Genomic DNA, 23,003 nt, shown 5'->3' on the forward strand with positions numbered 1-23,003 from the left:
ATAAAACAGAGGACAACACAAAGATGAGGTATTGACAACCAATGTTAACAGTGGGGTCTGTCCCCTACCAGATGGATACAGTCATTCTACCTTTCCCCTGATTTAAAACGTTATTGTATCATATGTTAACTTCCTAAATAATCAGAACCCACCTTTAGACTTACTATTCAGTTCTAAGGCATTGTGCTACATGCTAAGGTAAAGCTGAGAACAAGGCAGCCCCAGTACTTGCCACTATGAAATCTACAGATATACCTCATCATGCCTATTTCTGATAAACTTTCTTTTATGCATAAAGATGCAAATATTTGCTTCCAAACAGTTTTCTCAAATATCCACAACATCCCTGGCCAAGATATATGAATGTAAATGAACAAAAAGAGAAAGCATATACCAATTTCTAAGTGATGAAAGTATTATTACTACAATTTCACATTTATGTAGCCTAATCTTCAAGTTTAAAATATCTTACTAGTTCTGACTGAACCAGAAAAGAAATCTATAAATCCCAGGACCTTATCATACATTTGGGTCATTTTGCTTCCTGTGGCAGTGGTAAGAAAACAACATTCCTCTCTCTTTCCCTACAAAACAACTCATTTTGTTCACAGGAATATGGAGGAAGGCATATAAGAAAGTACTCAGTGAGCTGGGTGGGGTGGTGCATGACTGTTGTCCCAGTTATTCAGGAGGCTAAGGCAGGAGGATCACTTGAGCCTAGGAGTCCAAGTCTAGGCTGGGCAATACAGTAAGACCCCAACTCTTTAAAAAAAAAAAAAAAACTGCTCAGTGAAGACTTGATGAATTGAGTAGGTTTGGTTCTTTTTACATGCCTCTTATTTTGTCACATTCATCTCAATATATTTAGGAAAGGAGAAATGGGAGATGACAAAACAGTACTAAATCCAGCAGATGAAACAGAAAATGTAATTTTCTTCTCCATGTAGGGCTCTAGCTTCTGAAGGTAATACAGTTTAAAACCAAGTTAGGGGCGTTTTATGCCCTACATCCTCAGGATTAGGACACTGCCTAAAGCTGTGCTGCAGTAAGGTCCTGCGGGATGGAGACACACGCACCTGTAAGGGTGATGTCATCATCATCATCGTCTATGATTTCTTCTTCAGCAACATCCAGTGAACTCTCAGTAATCATGTCATTGGGCTCTTCCACACAGGCTAGACCGGCATAACTATTGAGAATATCAGCACCAGGAACATGTTCCACAATTACGGCAGGAAAAATAGCTGGATCACCAAGCTGGGAAGGGTTAGGGAGAGGAAAATGAAAACAAAGGATTAACACAGTTTTACTTTTGTTAAATACTGCTCAAAACTATTTTATACTAGCCATCAATTTAATTTTTAGATCATCAGGCTGTGTCTCTATAATCTTTCTAGGCATTAGGGAATTTGTATCTATTAAAACTGAATAATGGCATTAAAATTTAAAAATGAAGGCCAGGTGCAGTGACTCACGCCTGTAATCCCAGCACTCTGGGAGGCCAAGGCGGGCAGATCACGAGGGTCAGGAGATCAAGACCATCCTGGCGGTGAAACCCCATCTCTACTAAAAATACAAAAATTAGCTGGGCACGGTGGCACGCACCTGTAGTCCCAGCTACTAGGGAGGCTGAGGCAGGAGAATCACTTGAACCTGGGAGGTGGAGGTTGCAGTGAGCCGAGATTGCACCACTGCACTCCAGCCTGGGTGACAGAGTGAGGCTCCATCTCAAAAAATAAATAAATAAATAAATAAATAAATAAATAAATAAATAATAAGAGATCATTAATGCATAAGCATGAACCAAGAAGTGACATACAAATAAAATGTTAATTAAATAAAATCTCAAAAGTTTTTTTGGCAAAACAAAAAAAATCTGTGAGCTTAATATTACACTGTGCCTTGGCACAAAGGCCATGTTTTAACAACAGCTTTTGACTTAAGTGGGAAAATGAACCCTCATTTTCTATTACTGTTCTGTTCAAGTATGGCTATATTAAGAGTATAAATTATTACTCCTAATGTCTAGTTATAATATCACAGAATTTTAGAATGGAAAGGACCCATACAATTTAATGTAAGTCAGCTACCTCATTTTATAGATAAGGAAACTGACCCAGAGAGGGTTTTTAACAACCTACTAAAAACTCAGTTAATTAGTGGCAAAGCTCATTAAGCTACTACTTCCTTTATCATTTTGAGATAACCGCAGACTTATAAAAGTTGCAAAAACAGCACAAATAATTCCCATACAACCTTCACCCATATTCCCTCAGTTCTAACATTTAACCACATCTATTTATCATTCTCTACCTATATTGCTTTCTGATGTGTTTGAAAGTGTTAGACATACTGCTTCTTAACTCTACTTTGTGTTAATTTCCTAAATATAAAAATACTATCTAATATAAAGACAGCATAATTATCAAAACTAGGAAAATAACATTAATACAGTACTATTATCTAATCTTTAGACATTATCCAAATTTCTAATTGTCCCACTAATGTCCTTTTAAAAAGTTAAAAAAATATATGTTTTGGTTATAGGTTTCCTTTAGTAAATATCATGTTTCTTAATAATTCCTTTAAACCTGGAACAATTTCTTTTCCTTTAATCTCAGAAGTTCTTTGATCTTTGTCTTTCACAATCTTGACACTTTTGAAGAGTATAGGTCATCTGTTTTATAGAATGTCTACCAATTTGGATTTGTATATTTCCTTATGATTAGATTCAGTTTGCATTTTTGGTAGGAATACCAAAGAAATAATGTTATGTTCTTTCAAATATATCATGTCAGGGGGTCCAAAATACCTATTTCTCCCCCCATTGCTGGGGATACTAATTTTCAATATATATTTATGTTCATATTATTGAGACAGGGTCTTGCTCTGTTGCCCAGGCTGGACTCAAACTCCTGGGTTCAAGTGATCCTCCCACCACTGCCTCCCAAATAGCTGGGACTACAAGTGCATGCCTCCATGCCTGGATTAATTTTGATTACTTAGTTAAGGTAGTATCTACCAGGTTTCTCTATTATCAAGTTACTAATAAGTATCTTGTGGGAAGATAACTCAAAACTATGTAAATTTTATGTTTCTTAACTAAACACTTCTCTATAAAGAATCTTCTCTTTTTTTTTTTTTTTTTTTTTTTTTTGAGATGGAGTCTCGCTTTGCCGCCCAAGCTAGAGTGCCGTGGGGCGATCTTGGCTCACTGCAACCTCTGCCTCCCAGGTTCAAGCTATCTTCTTAAATGTAAGAAAAAGTTCCTGCTCATAGATAATAATGCCAGGCACCTTGTTATTTTCCTTAAGTCTGCTATATTCAAAATATGATTTATGGTTTCATTACAACTAAGCAGCCTCAATCTTTTAAAATTAATGTTTACAGAACTACACACTGAGGTTAGACATTACTTCTGTCATAATAATTTAATTACCTAAATTAAATATGTATCATAGGTGCTAAACAGATAATATCCTTGCCTTCAAGAATGCTATGTTCTCTGAAATTTATGGTTAATAATCCTAAAACACATTTGGATCGTTTTATTTCGAAATGTTTCTTCCTGTTTCAGAAAAGAGGAAGCTAGCTAGAAAGGTAACCAGCTCTTCAAATAGTAAAACAAATTTTAAAACAGAAACTAGGAGGCTCAAAAATTATACTATAGAAGCCAGGCATGGTGGCATGTGCCTGTAGTCCCAGCTACCTGGAAGGCTGAAACAGGAGGATGGCTTGAGCCCAGGAATTCAAGGCTGTACTGTGCTACAATCCCATCTGTGAATACCTACTGTACTTTAGCCTGGGCAACATAGCAAAACCCTGTCACTGAAAAAAAAAAAAAAGAAAGAAAAAAAATTATACTGTAACTCACACAAATACACTTCACACATCTTAAAGAAAATATATAAAATGTCCAAAGCAAAGTGTAGCTAGCCTTCCCTTTTCCTTTTTTGACAGGTAAATTGTAGACATGCAATCCCACCTAGCATGAACATGGACTTGTTAAAACACTTTTCCTTTTCTTCTCTTCTAAAAGCTCAATTAAGCTCCTGGTCTTCTAACAAGGCTTAGTCCAGAGTTAAGCACTTTTATGCTGCAAAAACCCCATGTACAAGGTAGAAACAGAGCTCATCACTTCATCCACTGATAAGTCAGTGACAGGCATGTAAGATGCAATTCACAGAAGCAGTTCTCACCCAAATGAAACCAAAGTATTCCTCCCTATCCAAATCTATTTGGCTCCTGTAGCTTGGGTAGAGTGTGCTAATGTGTACATAACAAGGGATACTTCCAAATTTTTGAATCTACACAGTTCTTGAGTTTTGGTTAACCACAGATACTTGTTACTACTTTATTCCTTGCCCTGTTCTACTAACCAGTAGTTACTCTATTCTCCAGAATTCTCCATTATAATCAATGTCACTTCTACCACAGTGCCCTTCCCAGAGGCAATCACTGCTACCAATTTCTTTGTTCCATAACAGACAGTAAATGTACAGTCAGGCATACTCTAAATTGCTTTAAATAATCATAATTAAATTCAGTTTAAATTTAACAATTTTTAAACTAATAAGAAAAATTTCAAACACACAAACATCAAGAGAAAAAAATGTTTCCTTTGAAGCAAAAGGTTTATTAAGAATGAAAAGTAGTTTTGAAGTCTTTGGGATTAAAAAAAGAGAGTGGCCAGGCGTGGTGGCTCATGTCTGCAATCCCAGCACTTTGGGAGGGCGAGGCGAGTGGATCACTTGAGGTCAGGAGTTTCAGACCAGCCTGGCCAACACGGGGGAAAAAATACAAAAAATGAGCCAGTCATGGTGACGGGCACCTGCAATCCCAGCTACTTAAAAGGGTGAGGCAGGGGAATGGCTTGAACCTGGAGGTGGAGGTTGCAGTGAACCAAGGTCGCACCACTGCACTCTGGCCTGGGTGAAGAAGACTCTGTCTCAAAAAAAAAAGAAGAATGAAAAGAGACCCATGGTTCTGTGATTTAGAAGGCAGCAACATGTAGCAGAAAAGAAAAACTGGGAACCAGGAGACCTAGGACCTTCTCCAACCCTGATTTCATGACCTTATTTTCTGAACCTTTAAATGAATAAAGAGCACCAGTTGATCCTACAGGCCCTTCCAGGTTTTGCTTTGTTAATATTTTGAATTCATGGATTCTACGGTCTGAGCTTATAACATTTCACGAGAAGAGATTATTCGCTCTTATGCATTAAAATGGGAGAGGAATAGCATGCACTGTGGCCACATAGCTGCTGCCATTGCTATTAACCAACATTTTTTAGTACTTAATATGCACGAGACATTTTGCACGTTGCTTTATGCGAATTATCACTCTATTTAATCATCACAAAATGCTATGATGGAGACACACTGGACTATCCATTTTACACATGAGAAAACAGAGGCAAGGGAAATAATCTACTCCAAGTCATAAACCTAACTTGAACTGACTCCAAGGTCCATGTCCTTTACTTATACACTATTGTAGTCAGCTTTACACATGGTAGATTTGTTCTTCTGGCATACTTACTTGGCTCTGTTTAGAAAATCAGAATAATTAAGGAGCTGTGTTTTGAGGTGGAGGTATGAGTTTCAATATTATTTCCAAGGCTTCACCAATCAGAGTCTCTAACAAAATTTCTCATGGGAATAGCCAGTTCCTCTTGGTCAGCAGGGCACTTCCCAGGATCACTCCTAATTTAGTCCTACAGCCTTCTCCTTCTGAGGTACTTGCTTTTATCATGAAAGGCATGGTCCATTCTTTTCTAGTCCACTGACATGGGATGTATATTCAAAGTTGTTCATCTCTAGTTTCCCCGGGATGCTATTAATCCATATATAAGAAAGAGACCAACTTCAGATTTTCATAAGAATATGAATAGTTAGGTGCCAGGCACAGTGGCTCACGCCTGTAATCCCAGCACTTTGGGAGGCCAAGGCGGGCGGATCACAAGGTCAAGAGATCGAGACCATCCTGGCCAACATGGTAAAACCCTGCCTCTACTAAAAATACAAAAATTAGCTGGGCGTGGTGGCATGAGCCTATAGTCCCAGCTACTCAGGAGGATGAGGCAGGAGAATCACTTAACCCAGGAGGCGGAGGTTGCAGTGAGCCAAGATCACACCACTGCATTCCAGTTTGGGTGACAGAGCGAGACTCCATCTCAAAAAGAAAAAAAAAAGAAAGAATACGAATAGTCAGGTAAGAGGCTTGAATATGTATATACAAAATACATTTAGGAAACACCTCTCAGGTGACTAGAAAGACTCTTCCCACTCTACTACCATAAATAGAAAAAAAATGCTCCTGAAACTCCAGCTGCTGATCTGGACTCATGATAAACTGCTTTGTAAACTGGATTGACTAGTAACTGGCTAAAGTATGAGTCATCAAGAACCTAAGAACTCTAGAACCACACATTCTACAATTCCTTCTAGAGAACTGGTTCCCTACCTTTTAAAGAAATAGTAAAATTTCAAACGCTGAATTTTCCTAGGTTTAGATTTTCAAAACAAATAAAATATTGGGACTTATATTAGTTTGCTATGGCTGCTGCAACAAAGTACTACAAACTGGGTCCCTTAGCAGAAATTTATTCTCTCACAGTTCTGGAGGCTAAAAGTCTGAAATCAAGGTGTTGGCAGGGCTGGTTCCTTTTGCAGACTGTGGGGGAAGGATCTGTTCCAGGCCTCTCTCTTTGACTTATAGATGGCTGGTCTTCATGTTTACATGGGCTCTGTGTCCAAATCCAACTCCACTCACCACCCCCCGCCCCGACTTTTTTTTAATTGGGACAGGATGGAGTGCAGTGGCGTGATCTCAGCTCTCCCTCTGTCGCCTAGGCTGGAATGCAGTGGTGCAATCTCAGCTCACCATAACCTCTGCCTCCCGGGCTCAAGCAATCCTCTCACCTCAGCCTCCCAAGTAGCTGCGACTACAGGCATGCACCATCACGCCTGGCTCATTTTTGGATCTTTTGCACAGATGGGGTTTCTCCACGTTCCCCAGGCTGGTCTTGTCCTGAGCTCAAGGGATCCTCCCAACTCGGCCTCCCAAAGTGTTGGGATGACAGGTGTGAGCCACTGCACCCAGCCCAAATTTCCTCTTCCACACACCAGGTAGTGGAGTAAGCGCTCCTCTCTACTGTAGTGTAACTTGTTTACTAATTACATCTGCCATGACCCTATTTCCAACCAAATAAGGTTACACTCTGAGGTACTAGAGGTTGGAACTTCAATATATGAATTGGTGTGTGGGTGTGCAAACAGGCACAATTCAACCAATAATAGGACTTAATTTAATTTAGTTTTAAGTCTATCATTTAACAATTTGTTCCCTCTGCCCGAAATAACTTGTATAAACTAGTCTTTTCATTGTTTCTAAGTTGAGATTGGATATTACTCTTCAGGTTTCTTTGCTAAAGATCAACAAATCTTACCCACCTCAGTTTTTTCCACACCATTTCAAACAGACCCTTTCCCAAGATTTATTTAAAAGATGGGCTTCAGGAAGATAGCAGATATTCATAAAATAGCCACACTCCTAATAGTAAGCAATAAGATGTTACCTACTTTTAAGAAATGAAGGTGTTGGCCGGGCGCAGTGGCTCACGCCTGTAATCCCAGCACTTTGGGAGGCCGAAGCGGGTGGATCACCTGAGGTCAGGAGTTCGAGACCAGCCTGGCCAACATGAAGAAACCCCATCTCTACTAAAAAACAAAAAAAATTAGCTGGGTGTGGTGGTGTGCACCTGTAACCCTAGCTACTCAGGAGCCTGAGGCATGAGAAGCTTGAACCTGGTAGGCAGAGGCTGCAATGAGCCGAGATTATGCCACTGCACTCCAGCGCCTGGGTGATAGAACAAGACTTCATCTCAAAGAAAAAAAAAAGAAATGAAGGTTTCAATGCTTCTTTGATGCCTTAACAAAAATATTACATTCCACTTGACTGGCTGCTACTTTAAAAAATGACCTTCCAAACCTTCCAAACACTTCTAAAAACTCTCATCATGATAAAATAAATCAGACTATCTGGGGGTGTGACCAGAGCCTAATATTAAAGCTCCCCAGGTGGGTCCAATTTGCATCCAGGCTTCAGGACCACTGCTCTGAAGAATGACAACATTCAAAACTGCATTCCCTAAGTTGAGTCAGCTCTAATTATTCTTGCCAAGATCTGGGATATTAGTAATTCAAACAATTACATTTTTATATTATTAGATCTTTTGCTATTTGTCACTTGCAGATTATTTTCCCCTTTGGTTTTTCAACAGAACCAAAATAAACCACAAACCAGGGGGACAAGAAAGGGAAGATCTCCTGGAATTAGAGTTTCCAAAGCTTCAATATCTAGAAGCAAATTACTGCAATGATAAAGTAATTTTCAATTGTTTCATAACTTTCTTGAAGGTCTTAACAGCTCCAAAGAGATTTCCCCTTTCTATTAATTATAGATAAATTTAGGATATATGTTGAAAGCAAATTTTCAGCAAACATTTTTGCAGCAATAATAAAATTCAAACCAAGTTTTAGCAGAAGAGAGTCACAGTTCCCCAAATTTCAACATTGTCCACGATATAGTTTCCACTTGTGGTTGATCACATATGTGGCAATACCATCTAGTTAAAAAGAGAAGGAAAGTGACCAATGTAAGCAGGACAATATGTGACTCCCCTAACTAGGCTTGCTTGTTCCACATACCACAATCCAAGGTCCTATGTGGATATTTCAGAAACCATGAATCATTATTCCAACTTTATTAATAATTTTGTTTATCAGGTTTTTGGGTATCAAAATGCACAAGAACTTTCATATAACTTGTTTACCAAGTTTCTCTAATAGCAGAACTCAATTTGGTATATGGTGATTGTGAAACATCCCGTCAAAATCCTCTCTAAAATAGCTTAAAATGAAATAACCTACGAAATATTTTCCCAAAACAAAAAGCAAGTTAAATTTAGTCTTTAGCATTTTTCCAAAGCAGACACTACTTTTTAAAGACAGGTGCAAAACGAACACACCTTCGAGTAGTACACGCAATGTCTTTGCATCAAGGCAAGAAAACACCTAGAGGGGTCTGGTGCCTTACTCCTCCCACAGTCTTCAATAGCTCCCCTGACTCCAAAGCCTCTCCAATAAGCACACAAATTAAACACTGCACTTGCTATGAAAACACATCTTTGAGACAAATCCCTGTGCCCAGCCTTCAAATCAGACTGAGGCCCCAAAGCCTTATCCTATGAAGACACTGCTTTGAGGACTTCTGAATTATTCTTGAAATCACTTCCTTTTACATTTGATTTAAAAAACAAAAACCCAGCACCTCACTCTATTACAACACGATCTGACAATACTTTACCATGCAGCAAATGCACTACATACACACATGGTGAACAGGGTGTAACAGTAAAAACTCAGGTTCTTATTTAGGCAGGACTCCACCATGGCCTGGGTATTTGAACTCATGCAAGTTATCCAGCCTCCCTAAGCTTTAGTTTCTACGTCTATCCAAAATAAGAATAATAGTATCTTCTAGAATTGTTGTAAGAATAATGTGTAAATAAATCATTTGTGATAATGCATGGCACACAGTAAGCAATAAATAAAATGTTTTGTGATTCAAACCCTTCAACATTTGATGTGGATAGAAATAAACTCTCTCAAAAACTGACTTACTACAATCTCACATGGACAGGCATGGCTTTGTTTTTATTTTTTTGAGACAGGGTCTTGCTCTGTCGCCTCGCTGGAGTGCAGTGGCGTGATCAGAGCTCACTGCATCTGTGAACTCCTGGGCTCATGTAATCCTCCTGCCTCAGCCTCCCAAGTAGCTGGGACTATAGGTGTGTGCCACCATGTCTGGCTAATTTTTTTTTTTTTTTTGTAGAGATGAGGTCTCTCTATGTTGCCCAGGCTGGTCACAAACTCCTGGGCTCAAGCAATCCTCTCCTGCCTCGGCCTCCCAAAGTGCTGGGATTATAGGTGTGAGCCACCATGCCTTGTCCTTTTCGTTTATTAATTATTTTTTGCTTTATTTATTATTTCTTTTGCTTTCTTTAACCTTTAAGTTTTGTTGGGATTTGATTTTGTTTTATTTTTAATGAGAATAGTCTTTTCAAAACATAGGTGAACAAACCTTAACCATCCACACTTATCAACATTTAGCTTCAACTAAAAGCAAATGTTGATACATACGTGTGTTCACTTTGTGAAAATTCATAAACTGCATGCTTATTACTGATGTACATTTTTGTATTAATGCTACACTTCAATAAGAAGTTTAAAAAGCAGAGGTCCATCTGATGGGAGAAACAAAACTTCAAAACATCTTCAAAATACTATGATGGTATTCCTTCATTACCTCATATAAACCATGATAAAATTAAAGGAAATCTCTACACACAGTACATCTACATGGATAAACACACACAAAAAATTAGGGTGACTGGTGAACAAAGTGAAAAGTTGAAATCCTTTCAACAAATCCCCATGGCACATTTTTAATAATTATCTTTGGGAATAAATAATACAGAACATATTTATATTCCAAGAGTATGAAACATCATTGCTTCCTTTCCATATAGTGCCCCTCCTCAATGGCTTCCACTATTTCTAAATTCCAAAGTGTATTTTAAAAGATTTCAGGAATTGATGTATTACACAAAGCAAGCTAGGATTGTGCAACAGATCTCCAAAGCCCAGTACAAAGTTTTCTGTGAAGAATTCTTCATAGCCAAATTCTCCACATACTTTTAAAAAATATGTCACTAAAACAGCTCCAAATATTTCTGTTGATTAACTCAAGCTCCCTGTAAACACTTTCTATATTCTTTTTTTTTTCAGACAGGGTCTTGCTCTGTTGCCCAGGCTGGAGTACAGTGGCACAATCACAGCTCATTGCAGCCTTGACCTTCGGGGCTCAAGCAATCTTTCCACCTCAGTGACATGAATAGCTGGGAGAACAGGCATGTGCCACCACACCCAGCTAATTTTTGTGTTTTTTGTAGAGATGGGGTTTCGTCATGTTGCCCAGGCTGGTCTCAAACTCCTGGGCTTAAGCAATCCATCCGCCTCAGCCTCCCAAAGTGCTGGGATTACAAACATGAGCCACTGCGCCCAGGGTCCTATTCTTTATTGTAAAATAAAAAGTAGTTTTAGCAACCAGGCAGAAAAGTTTATGTAGTTGTAGTACCCACTGCTCAACACATTGGTCTAAATTATAAGAACATCATAGTTTTACTGACTACAGGTATAGTACATGAGTCTAGTTCTTAAAAATGTAATACATAAATGTATTTGGGAAAAAGTTAAAAATCGCACTAATCCTAGATATAATCAGTATAAAACACAATTTACTTAATAGTCTTCCATATTCTCTTTTTCCGTTATGGTTCTTTTTCTCTCTTATACCCTAGCATAATGGTTAAGAGTTTGGGCTCTCTCAGGTCAGTCAATTTCAATACAAGTGGCACTTTACAGTTGTGTGTTTCTGGGTAACATGCATTCCTTCAACTTCTTTGAGATTCCTCATTATACATGTTTTCCTTACTTGTAAAATGGGGATAACAAGGGTTGTCACACCATACAGCCTTTTAAAGATGAAACATAAAATGCATATCACATGCAGGGCCTGGCAAGGGTAAGAGACAATAAATGTTCATTAATTATTAAACACATCAATTTTTAGATTAGCCTAGTGTTTTATATGTGTGTATGCACATTCTGCCAGGATTTGGTATCAGTGTTACATCAGTTTTGTAAAAATGAATTAGGAAACTCTCTCTGAACTGAAACTGTTTAAATTAGTTCATTAAATTTTCAAGACAGGGTCTCTGTCAGTGAGACTCCCGGCTAGAGTGCACAATCATGGCTCACTGTAGCCTCTACCTCCTAGGCTTGAGATCCTCCCACTTCCGCTTCCCAAGCAGCTGAGATCAGAGGTACAGGCTGCCACATCATGCTAATTTTTAAATTTTTTTGTAGAGATAGAGTCTTATTATGTTGCCCGGGCTGGTAAAGTTGAAAATAACTCACTCACGAAACTATCTGGGCCTATTGGTTTTGTGCATGTGGGGATTGTTCCCTGGCAATTTCCTCAGTTTCTTTCATTGTTACTGGCACATTTTCAAAGGAAAAAACATCTACATTATTACCATTCCAAAAACTTAAAATATTTCAATGCATTAGCTCAAATGATATATCAAATCCTTATACTGTCTGCATTATCCCATCATCCCTTAAAATATAAACAAGCAAATCAAGTATCGTCAAGATTAATGAGGAAATTAACGAACAGCTAAAAGACAAATTATCCTCTAGTTGATACTCTAAAAGAGTGTTAGTAAATCAGAACTGGAATCTAGACTTATTTAGTAATTCAGCTAGGTTACTTTGAACAGTAATTACCCTGAATGCCTTTGTAACCCTACCCTACAAATCTATCATAGGTGAAAGATTCTAATACAGGTCTCCTAGTTACTTAGTAATAAATTCAAGATAACATTATACTATAGAAAATGGGAAGAATACGATCTCTATCATCATACAGTGACTTGTAAGAATCCAAGTGTAAACAGAAAAGACTGTAAACTACAAAGAGCTGTACAAGATGTTAGGCAGTGTTATCTTTCTTTACATTGTATTCAAGACTAAGGCAAGTAATGTTTTCTTGGCACGGAGGTTAACATCCAAAGATGCTGCTTTGGATGTTAATCTTCGTGCCAAGTATGTTTGGATGTTAACCTCCGTGCCAAGAAAACATACTTGTCTCTATTAGCCTCCTCACACTTCCCAATGGCGTTTGTTCTCCAATATCCTTATTTTTATCGATTATGTACCTGCTATAAATGTCACATAGATAAACATGTGGTTTAATTAAGGGGAAAAAAGAATTCAAGTCATTTTACTTTCAACTAAAAAAACTCACTACAGCGCTGTGTAAAAAGTGTTCTCCAGTCTCTGTCTTTGGGACTCTTTCAATATAATAAACTATAAAATAGAATACAGTGGTACCCCTAACGTAGTGATGATGGAAGCAGCTACTATGTTAAGGACGTCATATGGCTTTATCCACTTAATCCCCACAACAACACCAGGCTATATATTATTGACACTTACTAGTCAACCAGCCAGGAAAAGCTGAAATCTGAACCCAGGCAATCTGACTCTAGAGTCCACAAGTTTAACCACTACCAGTACAGGATCCTATAGATAAACTACTTAGAATTTATTACTAAGTCATAATGAAAGTCTCATCTCAATTAATGCTTGGAGAAAAAATGTATATTATATATAGATTGATAGTTATCTTCTAAATGATCACTGTATTAGACCTACAGCTGAAACAAGTTTGTTTTATTTTTCTTTTTTTTGAGACAGGGTCTCACTCTGTCACCCAGGCTACAGTGCAGGGGCAAGATCACAACTCACTGCAGCCCCCACCTCCCAGGCTCAAGTGATCTTCCCACCTCAGCCTCCTGAGTAGATAGGACCACAGGCAGGCGCCACAACACCCGGCTATTTTTTTTTTTTTAAACAGAAATGGGGTCTCCCTATGTTGCCCAGGCTAGTCTCAAACTCCTGGGCTCAAGCGATCTTTCTGCCTTGGCTTCCCAGAGTGTTGTGATTACAGGATGAGCCACTGCGTCTGGCCAGTATTTGAGGGTTTCTGAAAAAATCCTGGCTTCTCTCTTGCACAACACCATCAAAAACATAAAGGTCTACGTAAAATGGTCTTTTCTCCAGAATTCCCCAAGATAATGTTTGAAATTCCATTGCAAATCCTTGTGGAGTTGTTTTTTAACAAAGTCTAATCCTAGTGTAACTGTGTCATGACAATTGGCTTTCTTTAGTCTTTTCCTAGATTTTTCTTTTTGTAGCCAGGATAAATTACAATTTGGCCATACATCTCAAAAAGTAAGAGTCAATGAGAATGATCTGTTTTCTTATTGGAATGCCCACATTAAAAGCTTAGCAGTATTGGTGGGTTGTGTATGTGTGGGTATATGTAAACAGAATCAGTTATGAGGTAAACAAACAGGTAGATTTTTTTTTTGGGGGGGGGGATATAGTAAATTTTAACCAGATTTAAATGTTTACTTTACTTACAAACTAAGTAGATTAATAAACATCAGAGTAGTCACTACCAGGCTGGTAAGTGTTTTAAACATACAGATTCCATATAACTCAAAGAATTTTAAAAAATCATAAAGGGGCAATTTCTGCTACGAAAAGATGGACTTTGACAAGAATCTTATACAATATGTACACAGCAAAGAATAAAACGAGGTAAGGCATCCTTGAATATAGGCAGTTTAGCTACAATAGAGCCTCTCCCAGAATGGAAAATTCATGCTACCTGCTCATAGGTACGGGAGAAATTAGTGGTACTCCAAAAAAACTGAACAACGCCAGGGTAAACTATGTCGAAACAAATGTTAAAGGAAAATGCTCCCTTACAGCGTAAGTCTACCAGATTTTTAAAATCCCGAGTCACAAGTTTATTGGCTTATTCTAGAATCAAGCCAGCCATTCTGGATTATCAAAGGAAAAATGTGACAACAGAACAAAACAAAACAACCTGAATGAATTTGTGTAACTGGTATGCAAGTCACAAAGATCACTTTCATCACCTCACTTACCCAGTTGGATAATAGAGATTATCCAGTGTAAGACAAGAGCTATTAAAGCTTTTTCTTGATTTATCTCAGGTCATTAATATGAGGACTGTGGGACCCACAGCAATTGCTACATTTATTGACAGCTTCCATGTGCCATGCTATAGGTAAATGCATTGCATAAACATTTAATGCTCATAACCTTGGGAGGTAATTCTGTTATTTTTTGTGAAAGAAATAAAGCTCAATGATATGTAAAAACTTGTCTGAAGTTACACAGCTAGAGCCAGGCTCCCAAATTGATGTTTTTTTAATGCCATATCACACAGACTCTTGATTGACAAACATCAGTTTTCATGATTAAATGTTATGTCAAAGTTGTAGGCAGTGGACTGAACACACACTAATCAATCACTGTTTAAAAAATCATCTCCCACCTAAGTCTTTAAATAATACATTATTTCCGAATGTGTGCATTGAGGTAGGAAAGGGGACGGAGGAGATTACAGATAGCTGGGCTTCCCAGTAGCTCCTTTCCAACATAACAATGGAATTTTGTTCTAAATGTTCTTGTTTTTATTTTGCATATGCCACAAAATAAAGTAGAATGGGGCAAATGCAGAAATCATGTAAAACCATAAAATATAATAAATCATTAAACTGTCACCTAAAAGATCACCTTTTAGGAGGGAAGCTTCTTTCCTAACTTTAATCTTCGCATCATCCTGCTGATAAGTTTCCTGGTCTCGTATCTTCAGTACTTTCAACATCACATTTAGTGGGAACAGGTTAAACGGGTCAGCTTACAAATGTTTTACCAGTCAAAATATTATAATGTAGCATTTCTAACAACAATTCCTTAGCAATTTTCCAAAAGAAGAATTGCTCTAATATTGAGAATTTTGGTTACTATTTCTAAAACATACACACACAATTATTTTCATCAGTACTCTCTAAATATGTTGAAAATGACCCTTTAAAAAAGGCCAGTTACACTATCTGTTTATATAACTGCCTATCTTTTATGTGCTATGTGTTCACTGAAATGGAAAGGAGACAAAAATTTTCAAGATCACATAGCAAAACTAAGACACATCAAAGGTGTCAAATGTTAGGGAAATTTTTTTTAAGTTATTTTTAGAAGCAACAGAGGTGCTAATTTCCTTTTTTTTTTAACCCAGGAAGGCTATTCTAGGTGATTGAGTATTTTCTGGGAGAAGAAGTTGCCAACTCTATTTCTGACAAGAAACTGACCAACACAAACCTCATTTGAAAAAGTGTTCTTTGAAAATGTGTACAGAATGGATAAATAAAATGTGGTATATCCATATGATATAATATTATTCAGTAATAAAAAGAATGGAGTAATGATACATGGCACAACATAGATGAACCTTGATAACAGGATGCCAAAGTAAAAGAAGCCGGTCGCAAGACAGCACATATTCTATGACTCCAATTACTATAACTGAATTGTCCAGAATAGGCAAACATACAGAGACAGAAAGTAGATTAGTAGTTCCCAGGAGCTAGGAAGAGTGGGGAAGAATAGGTCATGACTACTAACAGGTACAGATTTCCCTTTGGGGTGATAAACATGTCCTAAAATTGATTATGGAGATAGACATACAATTCTGTATAAACTTAAAACCATTGATTTGTACACTTTAAGTAGATGGATTATATGGTATGTGAATTACATCGCAATAAAGGTGTTTGTTTTTAAAAGGTACATATACAGGTATGCCAGGCATAAGAACCATCTACCTGTAATTATACTAACTAATTGGCTAGAATTAGTAACACTTTTTTGCTAAAATCATAAATGCAGAATATAACAATTCTTCCATATTTTAAACTACTTTTCACCACTTACACGTTGCAGTGGCTAGCATTATTCAATTAGTGGTTAAAGGCTGGGTTACAATTCTTAGCTTTATCACTTAGTAGCTATGAAATTACAGGCAAGTTGCTTCCCTTCGCTGAGCCTCACTTGACTCTTTTGTAGTGAGAATTAGGAGCACCTATTTCTTAGGATTGTTATAAGAATTAAATAGGATAATCCCTATAAAGCACAGTGCATGGGGCAAGATGCTCACTAAACACTAGCTACTAAAATTCACCACTGAAAGTTTCTGGAGTCCATCTAGTCCACGTTCTACCCTATACAATGATCTCATCTTACTCATTTCAGGGCGTTATCCCTGGGCCTCTGTGGGATGGCTAGGGGGCAGTTAAAGGAAGATTTTGCAAAAAAAGAGTAATAAGTTCCTACTCTCCACACTGACTCCTCTTTCATAACAACTATCAGCTTCCTTGCTGCCAAGAATGGGCAAAGAGATAAGCCAAATGTTAGACCACAGGCAGGGTTGTTCCTTCACTTAACCTGAAGAGGGCCTCAGCCCTTATGCAAAGTCAAATCTCCCCCAGAAGGCAATCAGGCTTGTACCTGGGGGCTCTAAGACATAACTCCTTTGATAAAGACTTTTCCAAGTGTGCCGAAAAGAAACAAGCAACCTCTGTATATTAGTTTCACGAATGGCCAAGCTTTTAATGGATTTCTTAAGATTGATATGACAAGATTTAAAAAGAAGGCAACCAAAGCAGATAGAACCTGGAATTTTAGGTAAATAACAGAGGATCCACTAAGTCCATGTACAGATCAGTAGCAACACTCCAGCTTCCTGCCCTTCACATCACTGGTGCTGAGTAAGTTACACATTAAACACTATCAACTCATTCCTTCTACCTTACTTTATGAGGTACACCTTATCTCTGACCTAACAGAATCTTGCCATTCCAGTTGAAAAATGGCAGGTTGGTGTGACTTATCCTCTTACATATAGGAAATAGTATATAAGGAAACAAGAAAGCTCTATATGAATGTTAGTTTCTCTGATTTTTTTTGAAAAACAATTTTAATATACAACAGAGTACAGGGAAAAACAAAAGCATCCACATGCCCACAACCAGATTTAATAAATGTGAACAACCGTCATTTAACGCATTTTATTTATTTACAATTTCGGTGACAATCTTTAAAAGTTATTTGAAGTGTTTTCCACTAAATGTACAACAGAACAGTTCCAACTACTTCAGAAAAAAGATTCCATGAGCATCTGTTTCTGGTCTTAGAACTGTAGTGACATGGCTACATTGTCCCTGCACCAAATGAGAATGTGGACAATAGGTCCCGGGAAAATGTATTCTGTGATCAAGAGAGCTGTGGGCAAGGTATCACCCTCTCATCATTCAGAGATCCTCTGATATGATAAGAACCATAACTGAACATATATATATATATATCCCAGATCATCTAGCAACAGGTAAGTTTTACCTATTTTATAGAAGAGATCACTTATTCAACAGATTTTAAAAAGAAAAAAAATCTTTATGAGGACTCAATGATATTAAAGGCTTTGGTAATATTAAGAGGAAAAAAGACAATGTCTCACTTCTAATAATTTAACACTTATTTGAAAAAATTAGTAAGTGTATATGAAAATTTAATATGGCAAACGTGAGACTGATAATAAGCAACACAGAAATAACAGAATAAAGTTGTTAATTATTGAAGGAATTATTTTAGGATGAGTTCCTGGAAAAAGTATGCTTTGTTCTAAAATCTTGAAAGATTATTAGACTTAAATATGCAACAGGTATGAATGTTGGAGATCATTTCTGAGCAAACAGTGGGGAAGTAGGAAAGCATTTTGGAAAATTATATAGTGTGAAACAGTCAGGCACACTGTGAAAAGCTTCTAACCGTAAGTTAAGATGTTTGGACTGATAATGAAGTCAAGAGAATCTGTTAAAAGTTTTGGTACACTCTGCTGCTCTAGAACACCTCCTCTTCTTCATCTGTCAGATAAACTAGATCCTCCTTTGAGATCCAGTTCAACTTCCATGGCGAAGCATTCCCAAAGTTGCAGTGCAGTCAATGGCTCCATTCTCAGTATCCACAGCACTTTGCATTTATCTGTGTTACATTGAATAGTGTTTCCCAAACACTACATGAAAAAAATCACTGGGCAGCTTGCATAAAAGACAGCAAGGCACTGTTATTCTTTTTTTTTTTTTTTTTAGACGGAGTTTCACTCTTGTACTCTTGTTGCCCAGGCTGGAGTGCAATGGTGTGATCTCAGCTCACTGCAACCTCCGCCTCCTGGGTTCAAGCAATTCTCCTGCCTCAGCCTCCTGAATAGCTAGGATTACAGGCATGTGCTACCACGCCTGCTAATTTCGTATTTTTAGTAGAGACGGAGTTTCTCCATGTTGGTCAGGCTGGTCTCGAACTCCCGCTCTCATGTGATACACCACCCGCCTTGGCCTCCCAAAGTGCTGGGATTACAGGCATGAGCCACCGCGCCCAGCACTGTTACTCTTTAACCTCCAGGAATTAGCGGTCGGAGGAAGCCAATTTACACCCTAGAGAGGAAAGTGCTAAGACTACCTTCTTATATTACGATGAGATTCTATAAAAATTTGTTGTTCCACATGTTCATTTTTTCCATGTCACCAAACTTCTCTCTAGTGACTTAAGTCTATTAAACATAAATATGATTTGCCAGAAATTCTACTTTTAAAACCAATGACTGAAAAAAAACATACAGTGTTTTTTTCACATAATATGTCAAAATTATAAAGCATTAAACTATACTGGCTGTTCTTCATTAAATTAACTCCTGGAACATTCAAGTAAATAGGTCTCCTTCTCTTTAGAAACTTGTATCCATAGACTTCTGCTTGCTTCTTCTTCTCATACATTCACCATGCTAACACGCTTGTTAAGATCAAACCAAAGCACCATTGCATAAAGGGATATTGCACTCAATACTGATGGGGTTGCTCTCCCACAGAAGTGCTTCATTCTCAGCTACAAACATTCCCAGTTTAGAACAGACAGCAAGAACAGAGTTTTAAATTGTCAGCATCAACAGCATTAATATTTCCTTTCCAACACCCCCGCCATGACCCCTGCCATCTCCACTCAAGAGTGCCAAGCAATTCTGTAAAATATGAACTGAATAAGGGAAGATAATCAAAATGCTGGCAACTCTATTAATAGTGTCAGTTTCTTTAGACTAATATATATTTATAACCTAGACCATAACGGAAAACAAAAAATATATTCTAATCTGGTGTCTTCAGTGATTTTATAAACAGCCAAAACGGAATACATTATTTTAAAAGTCATAAATACTTTTTAACTTTAAAAAGTTAAAATCCCAATGGTGTTTTAATGTAGCTTAACAAGCTAACTGTAAAATTCATTCAAAATCCTATTCCAATTTGGGGGGAGGAGGATATCCTATCGGATATCAAATCTATAAAATGATTCTAATGAAAACAATGTGATACTGGCACAATATAAACACAGTTCAGTGAAGTAGAATACACTAGGAAGTTCAAAACTGAAGACTGTACATATGGTAATTTAGTATTAACAAAGGTGGCAGTTTAAGTGTGAAAAACATAAAACATTCAATCAATGTTCCGTGAAGGGCTAACACCACTATTTGTGGGAGTGGGGGAAGAATCTTCAAATCATGAATACCTCACATCATACAAAAATAAACTGCAGATGGACTGAGGAGCCAAACCTGTGAAAGATACTAGAAGAAAATATAGGCCGGGGGCAGTGGCTCATGCCTGAAATCCCAGCACTTTGGGAGGCCGAGGCAGGCAGATCCCGAGGTCAAGAGATGGAGACCATCCTGGGCAACATGGTGAAAGCCTGTCTTTACTAAAAATACAAAAATTAGCTGGGTGTGGTGGCACGTGTCTGTAGTCCCAGCTACTTGGGAAGCTGAGGCAGGAGAATTGCTTGAACCTGGGAGGCGGAGGTTGCAGTGAGTCGAGATCATGCCACGGCACTCCAGCCTGGGTGACGAGGCGAGACTCAGTCTCAAAAAAAAAAAAAAAAAAAAAAGAAAGAAAAGAAAATGTAAAGAGAGTATATACTAATTTTAGGAGTGACAGGAGTGAAGAAAGCTTTCCTAAGCAGAAGGCAAGAAAAGCCCCAAAACTAATATTATTAATTTGTAATACTGATGTATTTTATTAAAAACATTTAAAATTTCTATAGCGCACAAGATATCACATTGTTAAAAGACAATACTAGACTGGGAGAAAATATCAATGATTCTAATGTAATGACTATAATATTTAAAGAATTCCCACTGGGCAAAAGGATATATTAAGTAAATCAAAGAAAACTCTGACAATAAATAAAATTTACAAGTAAACCACTTCACCACTAGTAGTCAAGGAAACGCAAATTAAAATAGTAAAATGTCACTTCCACCCTGAAGACTGGCCAAAAAAAAAAAAAGGACTTCTGTTGATAATGGTTTGGGAAATACACTATTAGTAGTAGTAGAAATTAACACAGCTCCTCTTCACCCCCGCAACTTTTATTTTAGATTCAGGGGGTATATGTGCAGGTTTGTTACATGAGTATACTGCTTGTTACATGGGTGAGGCTGAGATTTGAGGTATGATTGATCCTATCACCCAGGCAGTGAGCACAGCACCCAATAGTTTTTCAACCCTTGCCTGCTTCCTTCCTTCCCCCATCTAGTAGTCCCCAGTGTCTATTTCCATCTTTACATCCACGTAACACAGCCTTTTAAAAGAATTATTTGTATTTATATTTTTAGTAAGCTCAGTAATTCTGTTTTTAATAACCCTACAGATATAATCACATAAGTGTACAAAGATACACTACACACACACACACACGTAATGACAAAATTATAGTGCTCAGTAAATATTACCTATGAGCCAGACATGGTTCTAAAAGCTTTAGAAACATCAACTCATTTAATTCTCACAGGAATCCTATAATTTAGGTTCTATTATTTTCATCCCTATTTTGCAGATGAGGAAATCAAGGCACAGAAAGGTTGAGTAACTTGCCCAAAGTCACAGAGATAATAAGCAGCGGAGCCAAGATTCAACCCAGGCATTTCAACTTCAGTACCTGAGCTCTTAACCACCACCACTACTAGGTAGATCTACTGCCTTCCAAACAAGGATGTTCACTGCAATATTGTACATCATAGCAAAATGCTGATAATAGCCACGATCAGGAACTGTAAAATAAATAATGGGCTGCTCATGATGTAAAATAGTAAATTATGTAGAATCAACATACACACAAGTATTTATAATACATTAAGTGAAAACAAATGAGACACAAAAAAGATTTAGCATAACTTCATTTGTGTCTTAAAAGCAACCTCTGTATGCAGTTTTGTATATATATATATGTTCATTTGTTCAGACATTTTTCTAAAAAATTACACACAAAATATTAATACTTAATACTAGTTTCTTCTTGGAAGGAAAATAAGATTAGGAATAAGGGTGAAGAGAGATTTTTCACTAGTTATTTTATGTATCTTTCTATTAGGTGACTTCTTTTATTAATACAAATGGCACGTTATTGCTTTTCCATTAAAAACAAATTAACCTAATAAGCAAACAGGGAGGTAGAGCCCCAGGTTAGATAAGATGCTAATATCACCAACAGCACTGGATCTACCCTCCTGCAAAGCAGTTACATTTGCTAAGCTGATGGCCACAGACTGAAGACACCAAAACTCACCAAGAGTTGTAAACATTTTGATGCTGATTGTAACACAGTAAGACTGGCACACATTATTGCAAGAATATATAAAACATCATTAGTGAGAATCAAACCGGCTGAGTTCAAATTGTGGGTCTACTATTTACTGGCTGTGTGATTCCAGGAAAGTGACTTAACCTCTTGATATCTCAATTTCCTCATTATAAAATGGGTATTAGTATTTACCTTACATGGTTAATACTTATAAAATCCTTATAATACCTGTACAAAATATAGATTCATTTTGTTAGACAAAAATAAATAACTTAAGAAAATACATATATGTACATGCTGATGTTAAGCTAACAGTACTATCTCCCTTTCCAAAAACATAAATAACCTCTGCAAAACAAACTAAGTATATCATACATAGTAAGTGTATAATTGTTGTTTTGCAAAACCTTTTTTTAGGCTATGTAGACACATGTATGAATATGGTACCATAATGTAAAATTCACTTCTCTCATGTTCCAAAGAGTGTCAAATCCACTATAACTAGAGCAGATTAGTCAGTGGCTTAGGGCTTTGTCCTCTGCTGCTACATCCCGAGATCAAACCTCACCACATCAAGCCTAGCATCTGTAACAGCATTTTTCATTTAAAAGCGCTGCATAGTAAACACACTGTTTCAAACCTTAATATACACACAAACATCCTGTCTTAAACCAAATTCAAAACACCTTTCTTCCTAAAATATCTTTTCTATTGTCTCTAGATTAAATCCATATCACTATTAATATATT

General features: G+C 37.3%; 1 protein-coding gene across 5 annotated transcripts in view; it reads right to left on the reverse strand.

Moving 5' to 3' along the window:
* Window positions 1-23,003, reverse strand: part of ELF1 (E74 like ETS transcription factor 1) — a 125,596-nt gene that overhangs the window by 21,749 nt on the left and 80,844 nt on the right. For all 5 annotated transcript variants that reach the window (XM_058437809.1, XM_032150741.2, XM_032150743.2 and 2 more), the window contains one exon: window positions 1,077-1,257. In XM_058437809.1, the coding sequence (XP_058293792.1) occupies window positions 1,077-1,257 (181 nt within the window). The remainder of the gene's footprint in view (window positions 1-1,076; window positions 1,258-23,003) is intronic.

The sequence above is a fragment of the Hylobates moloch genome, unplaced genomic scaffold (genome assembly GCF_009828535.3).
Source record: "Hylobates moloch isolate HMO894 unplaced genomic scaffold, HMol_V3 SCAFFOLD_4, whole genome shotgun sequence".
NCBI lineage: Eukaryota > Metazoa > Chordata > Mammalia > Primates > Hylobatidae > Hylobates > Hylobates moloch.